Source organism: Urocampus carinirostris, chromosome 8 (genome assembly GCF_059441175.1).
Source record: "Urocampus carinirostris isolate Australia breed hairy pipefish chromosome 8, RoL_Ucar_1.0, whole genome shotgun sequence".
Lineage (NCBI taxonomy): Eukaryota > Metazoa > Chordata > Actinopteri > Syngnathiformes > Syngnathidae > Urocampus > Urocampus carinirostris.
In genome coordinates this window covers 28,519,594-28,535,084 of record NC_142356.1, presented here as the reverse complement: position 1 = coordinate 28,535,084, position 15,491 = coordinate 28,519,594, and the positions used below count along the sequence as shown (strand labels likewise).

The following is a 15,491-nucleotide window of genomic DNA, read 5'->3' as shown; positions in this document are numbered from 1 at the left end:
CTATTATCGCGCACTGTTTTCTGTTCTCCGGACTTAAATCATTGTAGCTATCGGCCAATGATGTTGCTCTTCTTCGATGTCCACAATCTTTTGTTTAGGGCAATGGTTCTCAACTTGTCTTACTTCAGGACCCACCATCATACCTTAATTACAAGTTAAAACCCAAATTAAGAAAGATTTCCACTTTTCAAATTGATGGAATGAAAGGATTGTGCAGTTTGGACTTTTATATCTAAAAACTTTTCACCCTGTTCTCCTTGCAAGTTCAAAATCCATTGATGTTTCCCCTCCCTTATTTACAAAGGTCTACTAAAGTTTAAACGTATCAGTTTGAAATGTATCCATTCAAATACTGTAAATACCCTGACAGACGTTTCACTTACATATGTAGCGTTTTCCCATTTTTGGAAGTTGAGTATGAAATTAAACATTTACGATCTGTATGATTGTAGTATGTACAAGCGGGTTTACTCTTATTTTATGAAATAATACCTATTTCAACGAGCATATAAATTTCACCAAAATATGACAATTACATCAATAAAAAAGTATATATATAAAAATTCTCAGAAATGTTTTCTGAAACACAGAATGGGCTCAAAAAGTAAAACAGAGGACAAAAAGAATGCAAAGTACTTTTATTTGATTAACTGCATATTATGACCAGCATAAACTTAGAAAGAAGAGAACTATAGCCTCGTGATGGTTATTTGTAACCTTTAAAATACTGCTTAAAACAATCAGCCAGGTTGTGCATCATCAGTACTATTAGCAGACGTTCAACATTAGCCAAGGAGCTAACACAATCAGTTTCACTTAATAGTATAAAAGTGAGACCTTTTTAAAAAATATATGGCAGGGAATCTTAAAACATGTCCTTTTTATATTGACGTAAGAGGTAAAAAGAAGAAGAGCTGCTTCACACGATCTTCAGGTTCTTCATGGATGACTCCAGAGTCTGAACATTCAAAACAAAGAAAGATTGGTCAACTGCAAGTTAACATGTGCGTGTGAAAGAAGGTGAGTCAGTGAGGAAAATCAGTCTGAGAGAACACGTTACGAGTGTGTACATCACCTTGACATCCCAGATGCACATTCCTCCATCCATGCCAGTGGTGCAAAACTTGGTGCACTGGTTTCTCCCCCCTTGCAGGACTGAGATATGACTGAAAAAGCAAACGGTGAAATTACAGAACATCCTTACCTTCTCATACTTGACATGCTCCACAGTGTACTGTATATGGCGACACCAAATGGATAAAAAAATCATTTCTACATCTTAAATAGTATACTGTAGTCCTATAATTTATTGCTGCTAATGGAGACCACAACCTGTGCAATATGCGGGAAAAAGTCAAATTTTTATGACAGGCCCTGCAGGCTCCTACTCACATCAAAAGTTGACCAGAGACAACAGATCGTGGCCGTACAGAGCCTGTTAGTTTTCGGGTGGGGAACCAAGCGCCGCCGCGTCCAAACAGTGCAGTTCATATTAGGAGGGCCACAATGGCACACTTCAGCAGCCAGAACAGGAAAAAAAGAACTCTACCGGCACCTACTCTCAACAATAGTTGATCGGGGATAATGGATTGCAGCTTCAAAAGTCTATTTCATTTCACTCGGGGCAGAACAGCATTCCTCTTTAAAAAAGTGCCTTCTGCTAGTCCTCTGAGGAACATGAGATTGAGGATCACAGCCACAAGAGTGCAGGTAATTGTAGGCGAATATACAGCAACATAAAAAAAAAGCCAAAACGCCCGACAAAATTACGCTCTGTCACCGCAGCAATATGTGTTGGGGGTAATGGATTGTGGACATACGGGTGCAGTTACTTTTTGATGGGAAAAAAAAAAAGCCGCCAGACCCGACAAATGTACGCTCTGGCGGTCGCCACCCGCAGCAAGATGTGATCTGGGATAATGGATAATGGAATATTTTTCAACCCGCGATGCACTGAGGACGCAAACTATGAGGAATTACAGTAGTTTGATCGTGATAAGGTCAAGTCATGTTTATTTGTATAGCCCTTAATAACAGAGTCTCAAAGGGCTGCACAGATCTCAGATTATTGCAAATCACAGACTATTATTACACCATCCCCTGATCTAAAAACTACGAGGGCAAGGTCTCTTGAGTTTCCAGTTATTCACAACTCTGATTTTTCTCTGAGAGTGATTGAAACAGATAGTTCTTTGTCACAAAAAACATTCATGGGGTTTAGTTCTTTTATGAGTTTAATAGGGGTAACAGAAAAAGTAATCTGCTGGGTCAAAAATATACATAGAGCAACACGAATTAGAATTTTGGTGACTTAGATAATTGCGTCAGGGAAATGAACTTGATAGAATGGCGTCTTAAATTCCTGTGACAGATTATGAGTGACTAAAGCTGGTGACCTCTCTGAGGCCATTTAAATAGGGCTCGTTGGATGCAAACGCCCACACACGCTAAGATGAAAATCAAGGGAGCTCAGCGTAGATCTGAAAAAGCAAAGCCTTTGCTTCAAAAGCGGCACCTTCAGGCTCGACTGAAGTTCGCTGCTGATCACATGGACAAAGATGAGACCCTCTGGAGGAAAGTTCTGTGGTCCGACGAAACAAAAATCAAGCTATTTGGCCCCAATGCCCAGCAATATGTTTGGAGGAGAAAGGTGAGGCCTTTAACCCCAAGTACACCATGCCTACTGTCAAGCATGGTGGTGGTAGTTTTATGCTGTGGGGCTGTTTTGCTGCCAATGGAACTGGTGCTTTACAGAGAGTAAATGGGATAATAAAGGAGGAGGATTACCTAAAAATAACTGGAAACAAGAGAGCCATGACATTATGTTCTTCACAAGTCTATGTAAACTTTTGATCACAACTGTAAATATATTTAAAAAAGGCACTTAGTCACAACTTTTGGAATAACATCCTTAAAAGGGGAATGATTAATTTTTGTATGGATGATAAGAAAAAAATCTTCAACGTTTATGGAAGCAGAAAGAAATCTTTTATCCAGCCACCACACACCTGATGCTATTCTTGTGCAAAGTGCTCAAGTCCTTGTCGAGGCTCTGGGTTTCGGAGGCACGTCGGTCCAGGTTCTGAAAGCGCTCCCTGGCGGTGATCCCTTTCTGGGATGCCTGCTTTGGTACGTCTAGTTTTCCTCCAAACGCCAAACCTCCTTTGGCCGTGTCCAGCACAAAGAGCATGGGGCAGCAGTCGTGGCCCTTGAATGGGGACATGAAACAAGATTTGCTCTTGTGGGCTTCCGAAATGACCAGACAGATGACACTTAAGGTGTGTATTTACATTGTTTTGTGTAATTTAGCAATCCAGTCTCAATTACTTTAAGTACATCAAGTATACCCCAACCCTAAAAAACGGCCTGGCGAGGGTTGGGTGTCGCCAGGCTTTACTTGCCTAAGACACACCACAGGAAGTGGTGCCTCAACAACGCAGGTGGTTAAGGGATAGGTGAATCATGAACTTATTATGAGGTCTGTGCTTTTCAGTGCAGAGATGGTAGTTTATACCAGAACCAGTGTTCCCTCTAAGATGCGCGCATGCGCAATTGCACACTGCTCGCACATTCTCGGCGCACAAGAAAATCTAGCCAGCGCACAAAAATGAGGGCTCAAAATTACTTATTAAGAAGCGACTTAAGTCAAAGTTACAGTGCATGAAGGTAAAAATACACGGGTTCCCCTAACGTTGTGTCTTAAATGCGGTATTTTGAAGTCGAACGAAGTTGAGTAAAGTTAGTAGAGTATGTCGAGAACCGGCTTCTTCGGCTCGGCTCACTAAAGAGGGTCCTAAACGGCTCTTCGGGTTGTTTTTGCTTCTTTAATCCCAACATGACCAAATATTAAGTAAAATTATGCACAAAATGACTTAAAGGAAGGGGGAAATAGAACAAAAAAGAAAAAAAATACCAAAATGAAAAAGTAGTGAAAAGCTGAGAAAAAAAGAAACAAAAGGAAGAGAAAAAAAGAAGGAAAAATTTAGAAAAAAAGCCAGAAAAAAACAAAAGAAAGAAATGTATGAAAAAGGTAAATAAAAAACAAAAAGAAAAAAGTAACAGTCGGAAAAAATAAACACAATTGAGATTTTTTTTAAAGGAATTTTTAAAAAAAAAGTTTAAAAAAAAACACCAAAAAAAAAATAAAGTTTGTGTTGCATTCAAATAATTTCCAATTATATCAAGTGAATCGTGTTGCCAACATTGTACTTCCACTAAAAAATGTGATATAGTACAGTTCTGTATCTTACAACCGACTAAATAAGCCCCCAAAAATGTTAATATTATGTGACAAAATATATCAGGAAATAAAAAGAAATGGATATCTTGTGAAAGAATTGTAAGAACAAACGACATATGAAGGCCGTACAACCTTTGCAATAGTACATGAGTCAATTCATTCAAAAGAGAAAAATTATTTTGCATTGCTGGAAACTCAGCAAAATGTAACTTGATGTCAAGTTTTGGACATGTTTGATAATTAATTATCTTGCCACACTTGGGATTATGGTTGCTCACTGTTGTTTCAAGCGTTGCTTACAGACTTTGTGTGAACGCTCAGACCCGTGGAAAATTACAGGGAACATTGACCAGAACCCATTGAAATCATCCTAACTAAGACACTCACTCACTGGCATATGTTCTCTACCCTGGACCAACTATATTAATTGTGACTTACTATTATTATGAAATGTTTATTCCAAAACGACAAGACTGCATGGTAGTGCAGAGGAAAGTTTCCTTTGTGATATTCTGTGCACACATAGCTGTGCCAGAATGTATTTATGTGTGTTTTTGTGTGTACGTTAACATAACAATACTCACGGCGGCAACTAAGCTGCTCTCAGTGATGAAGGTGACGCACAGCAAAGGAAGTGTGTCAGACCTCAAGCTGCTTATGCTGTAAAATTCGACATAAAGGTGTCATTTACAAGCATGTAAATTGAGTATTTAAAACATTTTATATATATATATATATATATATATATATATATATATATATACATAATCACTTATACAGTATTGTACAAATATATAGTTGAATCGTCAGTTGTATAAGCAAATTAAATATTAATTTAGAATTTTTTTTAAATTCCTATAAAGAATTATAAATAAAAAAAAATAAAAGTAATACATAAATTATGCATAATATTGTTTGCCTTGTGTATTAATATTCTATATTTATATGATTTCATTTATGATCATTGTTCGCAATTTTAAACTGTACAAAAATGTTAAATGCATATGTAAATATTTTTTTCAGATATTGTGTTTTATTTCAAACAAATAATCAAGTATGTAACGGAATACATTTTTTTTAACTAAAAATCTGCTTTTTGTTTTTAATATTAAACAAAATATACATGTAAAATACTTTAGCACATTTTGCTATTAATAAGTGGATCAATTAGGGCCCAGAATTCATAACAAAAATTTAAGTGCGTAGGTAAAATTGTCTTTACCATATATAAACAAATTATTCTAATATATCTTCGCTGCTATTGCAAAAGGACTCATTTTCGGTTGTTGTTTTTTGTGTTTTTTGCATGAATGGAGTTTTTACAATAACAAAGGGCAAAAATCCTCCCAAAACCGGGAAGTATTTTTTAAATTACAGCGACGATACACTGGTGCAAAGTATTTTTTTATTTGCCATTTTAATTATATTAACTCAGGGGTCTCAAACTTTTCGGCCTGCGGGCCAATTGTCGCCCACGACATGATAGTTTGAGGCCCCTGCCCTAATAGGAAAGTTTGAAGGGACCGTGTTCATTATTGGACCACTAGATGTCACTGTATTGTGTTTTACATCAGAAAAAAATAACTTAAAAGTGTAAGTGAGAATACAATACAGACACACAAAGTGACCAAAAAGCACATTTTTTTTTCAAATGTTTTTGCTCAGACTTATGCGAGGTTTTGGCTGTAGCAGCTAGGTGACAATTATGTCAGCTCCCTCTAGGTGAGCCTCATGTAATGTCAAATAAATGCTAATTTCTTGACCAATGTAGTATTTTTATGAGTGTTTTTTTAATGCATGTTCATGTGATAGTTGATGTATTTTTGCTTATTAGTTGAATCAATATTGTTTATATTTTAAACCACTAGAAGGCACTACATTGTCCTTTCAATGTGAGTGCGGCCCAGATAAATGATGTATTCATTTATTACTGGTTGATTTTCATATTATTTTTTAAGTTTTATTACTTATCTTTTTTTAAAAAAATATTCAAGTACAGCGCAATGTTTTTATCTGTGCTTTTCTTTTGGAAACCCCGATGTGGCCCAACCACACCCTGATACGAGTTCCAGCTGCCCTAAATAAATTGAAGACCCCAGCATTAACTACAATAATAACCTTGAAATTCTAAAAATGCGTACAGTATGTTGAACTGATTATTACTTATAAAATATAGAAGAATTTTATTGGGATAACGGATCTTCATTTTAAACTCTTACATGTTGGTCTTTCCACCCTCTGCCACTGACACAGTGGAATCGTGTGAGGTCCACGCCAGGCGGTTGCCCGAGTTGGAGAAGCAGACGCTGTGCACCCACCCGCCAACTCCCACGCTGCCACCCACGACAACAGCCTCGGCTGCCGAACTCCCAGATTCGAACAGCATCTCCCCAAAAGGCATCTTGCTGCCCCAGGAAGTAGGGCTCGGCTTCTCCTCCACCTCCTTGATATAGGCCGAGAACACCCTGTGAACAGTCAATTTGTTATCTTGACCTGGACAAACTGATAAAATGCCATTAAAATTGAGCCCTCTAAAGAGACCAAAACAATTATTTTAAATTCAATCAGCCTAACTCAGGGGTCTCAAACATGGTACCAGTGTGTACCGGGTAGACCCCAAAGACCTGACAGGAGAAGTTCTGAAAATAGCTCACCAGTTGGTCATTGTATTTTTCTAGTAAATTTGATTTCTAACTGACATGATTTTTTTAGTAGTTGACTTTACCCGGTGCCATTACTTTCCTGCATTTGCAGTGCCTATATCATTTCAAGTAAGTTATTGTGGCACTTGGATTAGATCTACTTGAACGCCGGATGCCTTAGTAAGTATAAGTAGGATGAGTGTCGGGGAATTTTAAGTGTTTGCTACCAATTCCTACTATAGCCTGTAAGTTCGCTACCACTGGTGCTAGCTGGGATAATTTTTATTAATAATATAGCAATAATAACAACATTGTTAACACTATTATCAAAGTATGTTATATATAATATATATTATATAGAAACAATAATGATACTGTTAACAATGTCCATTACTGATTTTTATTATAATTATTATCATTGATCCTAGCAACACCAATGATGTATTTAAAGTGGGTGCAAGCCAAGGAAAGACCAGTCAAGTCAAATCATGATTATTTGTGACCATTGTGGTCATCTGAGCCACTATTTTTGTCCATGTAACTTACTGGCATACAAAAGTATTTTACTCGTTATTTACCAGATATGGATCGGCGTTGTATATAAGGTGGGAAAGTCATACAACATATGTGTATCTCCAATAAAAATAATGTAATTTTTTGTTGACTTTGATCACTATAGTGATATAGTCGCTACCTTGCCGCTTAGACATTCTTTATGCTTATTTGAGATGGTATCATCTGGGGTCTTTTTATGTCAATCGACATAAATTTCGCCATTCTGCCTCAACATTGCGCTTGCAGCTTGGCTACGTCACACTTGTCTACGAACACGAAAAGTGGTCTATTGTAATTTATGACAAATTCTACAAAGGGTTTCTGAGACACTTAGGTTTAGTGAATTCAATGGTATCAGTACCTGCATTTGAAGTCGCAAGACCCGGCAGCCAGCAGCACGTTGTTTGGGTGCCAGTCCAGACTGAGGATGGTTGAGCGGATGGGCTTTTTGATGTGCTTGCACACCCACCTGGGATGAATTCGGTACATGGTGTCACAACCACAAAAGAAATATACTACATATTATATCTAGACTCGGGTCAGGCAGCTCGATCTAAATATCAATAATTTTGATACAAGCAAGTCCTTGGTTCGGATCGATACTATTGTCCTGAAATTGATACTTCGCTCCCCCTCCAATTTCCTCAGAGCATTGCTTCTCTGTGCAAAAAGCGCAACCCTTCTTTCTCTCTCGCCCAGCATCGTCTGCTACTCTCTCAACTTATGACTGAGTGTGTGATTAACAGGCACTCCTGTAGCCCCTCCCCCTACCTGGACACTGGCTGGCCCACTGCATACTGCCTGCCAGGCAAAAGGGAGGGACACGCCAAGTGAAAACGCAGCCAGAATGATCCTACCACTCCTACCAGAAGCTCAACATGAAAGAGGCAAACAAGTAGGGCAGAACGGTACGAACTTTTTTCAACCACTGCAAAGGACAATACCACGTGTGTGGTTTTGTGAGGTAAAGTGGTCACAACTCTGGCAACACAGCAAATTTACATAAACGCATGAAAGACGCTTTAGACAGCAATGACCAAAATGGAAAATTGTTACTGTTTCTGAACAAAAACCTGTAAAACCGTTTATGGCAACAGAGCCAAAAGGGCTTCTTTCTTAAACAAGAGTCAAAGTCTGGGAATAAGAGCGAACTGACTTTTTTTTGCACTACTGAATTTATTTTCTAAATGTTATGCAATGGACATTGTTATAAAGTATTTTTATTTTCATTACATTGCTGCTTCTTTTGTTTGTCTCTCTTGAAATACAAATATTTATTTTTGTTTTATACTCTTAGGGTTTACATTGTAGGTATTTAATAAGAGATAAAACGTTTTTAGTGCCTAAATATTTGTGCTTTGTTTATCGTAAAAATAAACTTACGGAAGGGGGTAGAGTCAATTATTCAATGATCATTACATTGCTAAGAAAAATGTATCAGTCATGAATCTGTATCAATTGATACTACCCTGTATTTACTTGAATCAGACCAAAATTCCGAGTATCGATCATCCCTAATCTAGACACACTGATGAGGGGATTAGCATACTGCTGCATTTCCATAAAACTAATGCAAGTAAATTGAACGAGAGCACAAATAGTCTCATTCATTGACCAGATAAGACAAGGTCAAACAATGTGTTTGCCTGTACAAGTTGAAGTGAATTGGATGCCCCCTCCATTTTCTTGGTGCAGCTCACCAGTCATTCTCTTGCTCAAAGTAACAGATGGAGATGAGTCGCGAGCCGCTCCCCACAGCAAACTTGTTCTCCCGAGGCGACCACTTGACGCATCGTGCAGCCCGGTTGATGCGCAGAATCACCAGCGTCGGCTTCCAGGCTCCCTCTTTTAGCGTCCACACATAGGCATTGCGGTCGGCGCCGCATGTAACTATCCGATTGCTGTCTGGCGCCCAATCTACACCTAAAGAGGGAAAGACAGAGGCCACCGAAGATGGGTCTTTTTTTCTAAATGTCTTAGAACATATGTATACTTTTTAAAGTCAAAAGACCAAATTCACAAGCTCGTATCTTAATTAATTTGTGTGTATCCCTGATTAATTTCCTGGTTCAGACAAATGCTTGTATTGTGTTGTTTGTCAAGCTAAAATAACAGGGGAGCCGTCTCTCACCTGTTACCTGACCGTTGTGCTCCTTGAGCTCATGGATCCTGGTCCACTTGGTCCCATCCTTCTTGTAGATGTGAACCTCATGGTTGTTGGGGCAGATTGCCACTTCTGGGGATGCCAACAAAACATTCAAGGACTCAAACTTCTGCTACAAGGACACCTGTGTCATTGTAACCAGATATTCCTTTGTGGCACTTATTTCAAAATAAATCTCATGTTGTGTTGTGGGTCATAATTACCAGTTTCAGGCTGCTCATTTCTCTATGTACCAAAAAATGTTTAGCAAGACAACTCGTCTGGTAACTCACATTTCCTGCTTTTACATGACTCAAATAATGAGCTTGAAGGGGAGCTATATGACTAATCTGACTGACTTTTGCACAACTACCTGAAATTTATGTTTTGTAAAGTCAGTCACCATGGCCATATTTGTTTGTTTTTATGCTGCAGCCAAATAAAAAATAAGGTATTGAAAAGCACTTCTAATGACTATTAGGAATGTAAGCATTCAAAAGATTCCACTAGAGAATTATTACGTTAAAACTTAAATGGACACTCAAAATAAGGCAAGAAGACAATAATGGATTTTAAAAATGCAAAGAGAACCGGGAGTAGAGCTCTCAGATAAGAAAATCCCATCCCTTCCAGACGCCCTCCTCCAAGGCCTCTCTTTTTATTAAATATTCAAGGTAACAAAAAGTAGATCAGGCCTAAAGGATGTGGGTATCAAAGAACAGCAATATGAATGGCCGATAGCAAAAATGATGCAATAGTCAAAACAACCAACAGTGAGTCCAAATAAGAAACTGGCATCCCATGAATTCTCCTTTGCGCTCGTTCAATAATAACAAACTTAGCAAAAATTAAAACCTCAAAAAACAACAATTTGATACGTTGTTTCCAAATGACATTAGGTTGCCTTTGATATTGATTTCAGCTACTGATTTGGAATCCCATAGCCAGTGTTGGAACTAATGCATTACAAATGAAAAACGTTCCTGGAACGCAATTACTCTGCTCGGTAATAAGGACTGTCATGCGTTAATAAGATATTGTAACTCTTCGGTTGTTATCACATTTATCTGCTACTTAATGTGCAGATCATGAATTACAGTGTCTTCTGCTTGCTGTGAACGCTCCTGCTTCATTCCCGTTGTGACATACAACCCTTGATCCTCCAACACCGTTTTTTTTAAGCTTGAGCATGTTTATGTTGACCTACAAATTACAAATAAATACAGTTATGGTGACACCGACGAGTATAAGGTTGCTGAATTTCTTCTCATAGAGATATTCTCCCTACCTTAAGCTGTATACTTGCATCCAAGCTGAATTTACAACCGTAAAATAAAATACTAAAATCAGCGGGTCAGCTTATATGTGCATATTTGGTCTGTGTCACCATAAACAAATGGTAGGAAGCGCTTGGAGGGGGGAGGCTAATATAGGAAGAACTAACAGACGGGAAATCAAAGGGGCAAACGTGAGCACAGAATTAAGGTAAAAGTGTGCAGAATTCTAGGCACATCATAGGTGGTTAAGGGATCCAACCAACCAATTTTGGGGGGTAACTTAATTACTTTTTAAATGATGTAACCATTAAATAATTACTGTTTTTTAGTAATGACCCCAACACTGACCATAGCCTATGTTTCACCAATAGACAGCTCTATAGTTTTCATGAAGGTTTCACCTTGTGCTTGTTTTTAAAACAAATTTCGACTTGTTGGTACAAAAAAAGGAAAAAAATCCTTATTTTAAAAAAGTTAATTTGTTAGGTACCCCAGATTAACACTAACTTGTACTTTTGCATATGCCCTCCATACAGAAGGATAAGAAAAACAGTCAAAAGAGTTGTGTGGACAGGGCCTCAATCACAGGAAACAGGAAATGCCTTTGCCAATGAGGAAGCCAATCACAGCAATCTGCTTCTTTACATTACAACTCCTTGTTCTCTGATGCATGCACGCTCACTGGCTCGCATCTGATGGACACAAATATTAAAGGAAAGTATAACTCACGGGTTCCATCCTTGTTCCAGGCGTGGCAGCTAATTGGTTCCAGCAGGAAGCTATGGAAGGCCATGGTCAATAACAACAAGTACACAATATCCAAACCAGGAAGGAGGAATCTGGAGGGAAAACATGCACAAACGAACAAATGTGATGTATTTTTATTCTTGTTTTGCTCTGCTCTTCAAAACATTATACAGGTACCACTCATTTTTATTTTCTGCACTGATTTACTTAATGTCAAGATTCTTAATATCCTTTACTCTTAAGACTACAACTGTTGTTTTTGTAACATTAATTTTTTCTACACATAGAGAAAATATAACATATTTTTTTAACATTTTTCCTAAAGACAAAAACATTTAAAAGGATTTTTTTATTCATGTAGGGTTCAGCTAAGATAATCTTGTAGTACTATCTTTAAGGGAGCACGGGTCGCAATTTTACAGAAAATCATGGACCCACCAAATCTAAAAAATTCACACCAACTGATTTCAATGCTGGCCAAACATTCACCTTTCCAATCCAATATAATAATACCGTGGTGGACCTTCTTAAGCCAATGAGAATCGAAATTAGATAAGTGGAAGATTAGTGTATTTTAGATAGGCTTTTCACGGACTCTCCAAAATTCAAGGAATTAGAGCCCATAAATTGTTAGTTTTTTTTTTTAATTATAATTTTAATATGTCTTTTAAAAAACACACACAACTTCCAATATTTAAAAATGCATTTGTTCCAGCTAGAAATCAATAAAAGTAATGGCCAAACAGAGAACAGGAGTAGACGCATATCAGGAAGTTGTGCAAGGGGGAACAACATAACGGTCGCACCTCAACCAGAAACAGAAGTCGGAATGTTAAATAGAGGAAGTTTTGCAAAAAGTAACCAAAAAAAAAGTATTTTAATGAACTAATGGAAGGAAGCTGCTAATGCAGTTCTGACAGGCTGAGGCACAACAACGATAGAACTGGGCAAGGCCTCAATGCATGCTCCTCCTTTGACCAACATAAGACCTACATAACAAAGCCCTTGGCTTTTGTATGGAATGATGGTATACCACGTATGTCCAAAGTCCGGCCAGCGGGCCAGTTACCGCCCGCGATCACATTCTTGTCATTACATTGATAATGTGTGGCCCGCCAGTAATGTTGACCAGAGTATAAAATACATTTGTACAAAAAAAAAAAACTGAGACAGGTGACGCAACTGGAAACTGTTTTAACGGCACAGCAGCTCTCTTTAGGAGACGCTGCGAGTCAAATGAAAATGCCACAAAGGGGAACTACGAAGTCGCAACACTGATCGCCAAGCACAGCAAACCTTTTACGGAGGGTGAATTTATCAAGGAGTGTTCAAAGCCATGCTGAATAGTCGGCCCTCACACAATTTCAGTTTACCAAATCTGGCCTGCTTTCTGGAGAGTTTGGACACCCCTGTGGTCTACAATTTCTTAAATTAAGATACTGCAACAAAGTTATTTTACTAGTAAACATGTGGTTATGTTTACCATTGATTCTATTTTACTTTTAATTTAAGCATGGTTAAGTTTGAGTGGGCAGCGGTGATGGGAAATAATATCTAGACAATGGATCCTAAAATTCTCCGTTTAGTGAAAAAAAAGCTGAATTTTTTTTTACAATAAAACATTTCAGCTTACCAGTAATCCCTCAAAATAAAAGAAACCAGAGCTATTAAGTCCAGGCTGATCGATTGGTACACCCCTAATGTGAACAACAGAAGAAAAAAAAAGTTAAATACAATTTAAGTTTCGATACCTTTGCAAAAATATATTAAATGTAAGTACAATGCGGCAGTGGCTTGTAATAGGCCATGTTGCCCCAGTGTGGTGCCATTTCTTTGAAAATGGTTGTAATGGCTTTGCTTAATTAACATTATAGCATTGTTCGTTTATCTGTGTTTTATTTGTGTTTACACTAAATTTGCTTCTGATTTCAAAAACACGTTACTTTAATTTCCCGTAATTTTCTTTGCTCAATAGAGGGCTCCGAGCTCTGTGCTAAAAATAGTAACACGGCTTCGTGCCGCCATCTTGGAAGTCTGTCGATTACAAGCGGCGATAGCGAGAGGAGCAAATATTTACTCAGTTTGTCTATTTATTTACTCAACTAGTTTGTTTGTGTACGGATTTTGTCAACACTATGGAAAACTACGTGGAGAGTTTAGACAAGGAAGCACGTGAGCGGTACGCTGCGAAGTTGCATTTTATTGGAAAATAGGATCCCTACAAAATTAAAAACAAGGACTGGAAGTCTGATCCCGATTTGTTGCCGTGTGTGACTTACATCGAACTTGTCAACTATCTTATTTTCCACCCAAGTCCCTTTTGTGTACTGAAGGATTTTCAAAATTACAAAAGTATGGAAGCCTACGACAGATTTGTGTCTGGTTGGGTTCGGGATGTGTCTGTGCACACAGTATTTAACCTAGCCATACTTGAATGGTGTCGACAGATGTACATGAAGTGCACATGTCCCATAACCTTTTTAAAATTTATTTCTACATCATAAATAATTCAATTTACCTGTCAGAAAGTGGTCAGAACAAACACGAACACAGTCAAGCTTTGGCAAATTCGACCGGTTGATAGCTGCCAGCCACATTCGTCTTCGCCGTTCACTTTTCTCCTGAGCTTCAATCCCCTGATCGTAAACACACTTCGGAAGTCTAAAGAACCCCTTCCCACCCTTTTCCCCTCGGCTACAACAGCCAACAATAACGCACGTATTCCGCATTACAATGTAGAATCTAACTGGTTCGCTGAACAATAAGAATGAAGTGAAAAGCTTTGTTGACTTCCAAAATGCCCGCAAGCAATGCATTGTGGGTAATCTTAGGACCTCGAAGCACTCTATAGTTTTACTTACCGGTGATAATTTTAGTACAGTGTTATTTTACATGTTGTAATAAGTTGGATTTACGTGGTTTGATTCCAGCTCATTTTAGTTTTAACTTGAGGATTTATTCTGATTTCATATGTTTTCCTTACCATTTGGTGTTGTCTTTTTCCCCTTTTCTTTTTGTTTTAATGGGTGGGGCCAAAAACCCGTTATTAGGGATCAGGCAATCCGTAAATAGGAGACAATGTCAATGCACTGTCAACTCCTTTATCTTTTTCAAAGAAAAAAAACATCTTTATTCTTGTTACAGTCGGCTTGGTCTTTTCTCGGATCTTAAACGTGTATTTTTTCTTTTGCAGCACAAAAGCTTACAACCCCCTGAAATTCGAAACCCCGTTAAACCCAAACAGGAAGCGAGCTGCGTGACTTGACGAAAAAAAGGCAGAAAGTTGCCACTTTTTCCATTCCAACAACGCGCACATAATATTTATCAAATCCAATCGTTTAACATATTTTTCCGACTTACCCAAGTGGAGTTGGTGTTGTTTTTGGGGGGGGGGCAAGGCAAAGAAACCGCTTTGCTTCGCGGACTCTGGCCAGTCAACACGAACGCGAACGACCGCACTGAAGCTGATGAACGCAGAGTAGAAGACAGCCTGATGGAAGCGCTGAAGCGAATGGGTGGGGCCACTGAACGGGAAGTTAAACGCGAGAATGGCAAAAAAATATTTTGGACAGCGCAAAAGCGCACAAAACACTTGGGAAGCTGAAATTCCAGAAAAGGAAAAGGAAAGGCCAGGGGCGCCTAGAGTAAAACGCCCTTTCTTCTTTGTCCCATCGCAATTGCTTCCCAAGAATGTTGGCAACGAATTTAGTATTGAAACCTACTCTTCAGTTTTGGCAACCTTTACTTTTTTTAATTTATTTTTTTGCTGCTAAATGCTATTGAACATCTTTGCATTGCACAATGGTCACAATGCATGTTTTGACATTGCACTATTTTTATAACTTCACCACTCTCTAAACACTACGCTGTAAATATTGTTTTGAGTT

At 38.3% G+C, this 15,491-nt stretch overlaps 1 protein-coding gene across 2 annotated transcripts; it reads right to left on the bottom strand.

The window, feature by feature from the left end:
- Window positions 1–621: 621 nt before the first annotated feature.
- Window positions 622–15,126, bottom strand: LOC148361522 (actin-related protein 2/3 complex subunit 1B-B-like). Of its 2 annotated transcripts, XM_088342225.1 has the most exons (11): window positions 14,965–15,126; window positions 13,238–13,301; window positions 11,587–11,696; window positions 9,569–9,673; window positions 9,138–9,360; window positions 7,799–7,906; window positions 6,460–6,705; window positions 4,825–4,900; window positions 3,009–3,208; window positions 1,076–1,166; window positions 622–958 (listed from the first exon to the last, which is right to left on the bottom strand). In XM_088342225.1, the coding sequence occupies exons 3-11, from the start codon at window positions 11,648–11,650 to the stop codon at window positions 920–922; spliced, it is 1,152 nt and encodes a 383-aa protein (XP_088198351.1). In that variant the 5' UTR covers window positions 11,651–11,696; window positions 13,238–13,301; window positions 14,965–15,126; the 3' UTR covers window positions 622–919. The 2 variants fall into 2 exon arrangements, with proteins under 2 accessions (XP_088198351.1, XP_088198352.1); XM_088342226.1 differs by lacking the exon at window positions 13,238–13,301 and having other exon boundaries at window positions 14,965–15,124.
- Window positions 15,127–15,491: the final 365 nt, after the last annotated feature.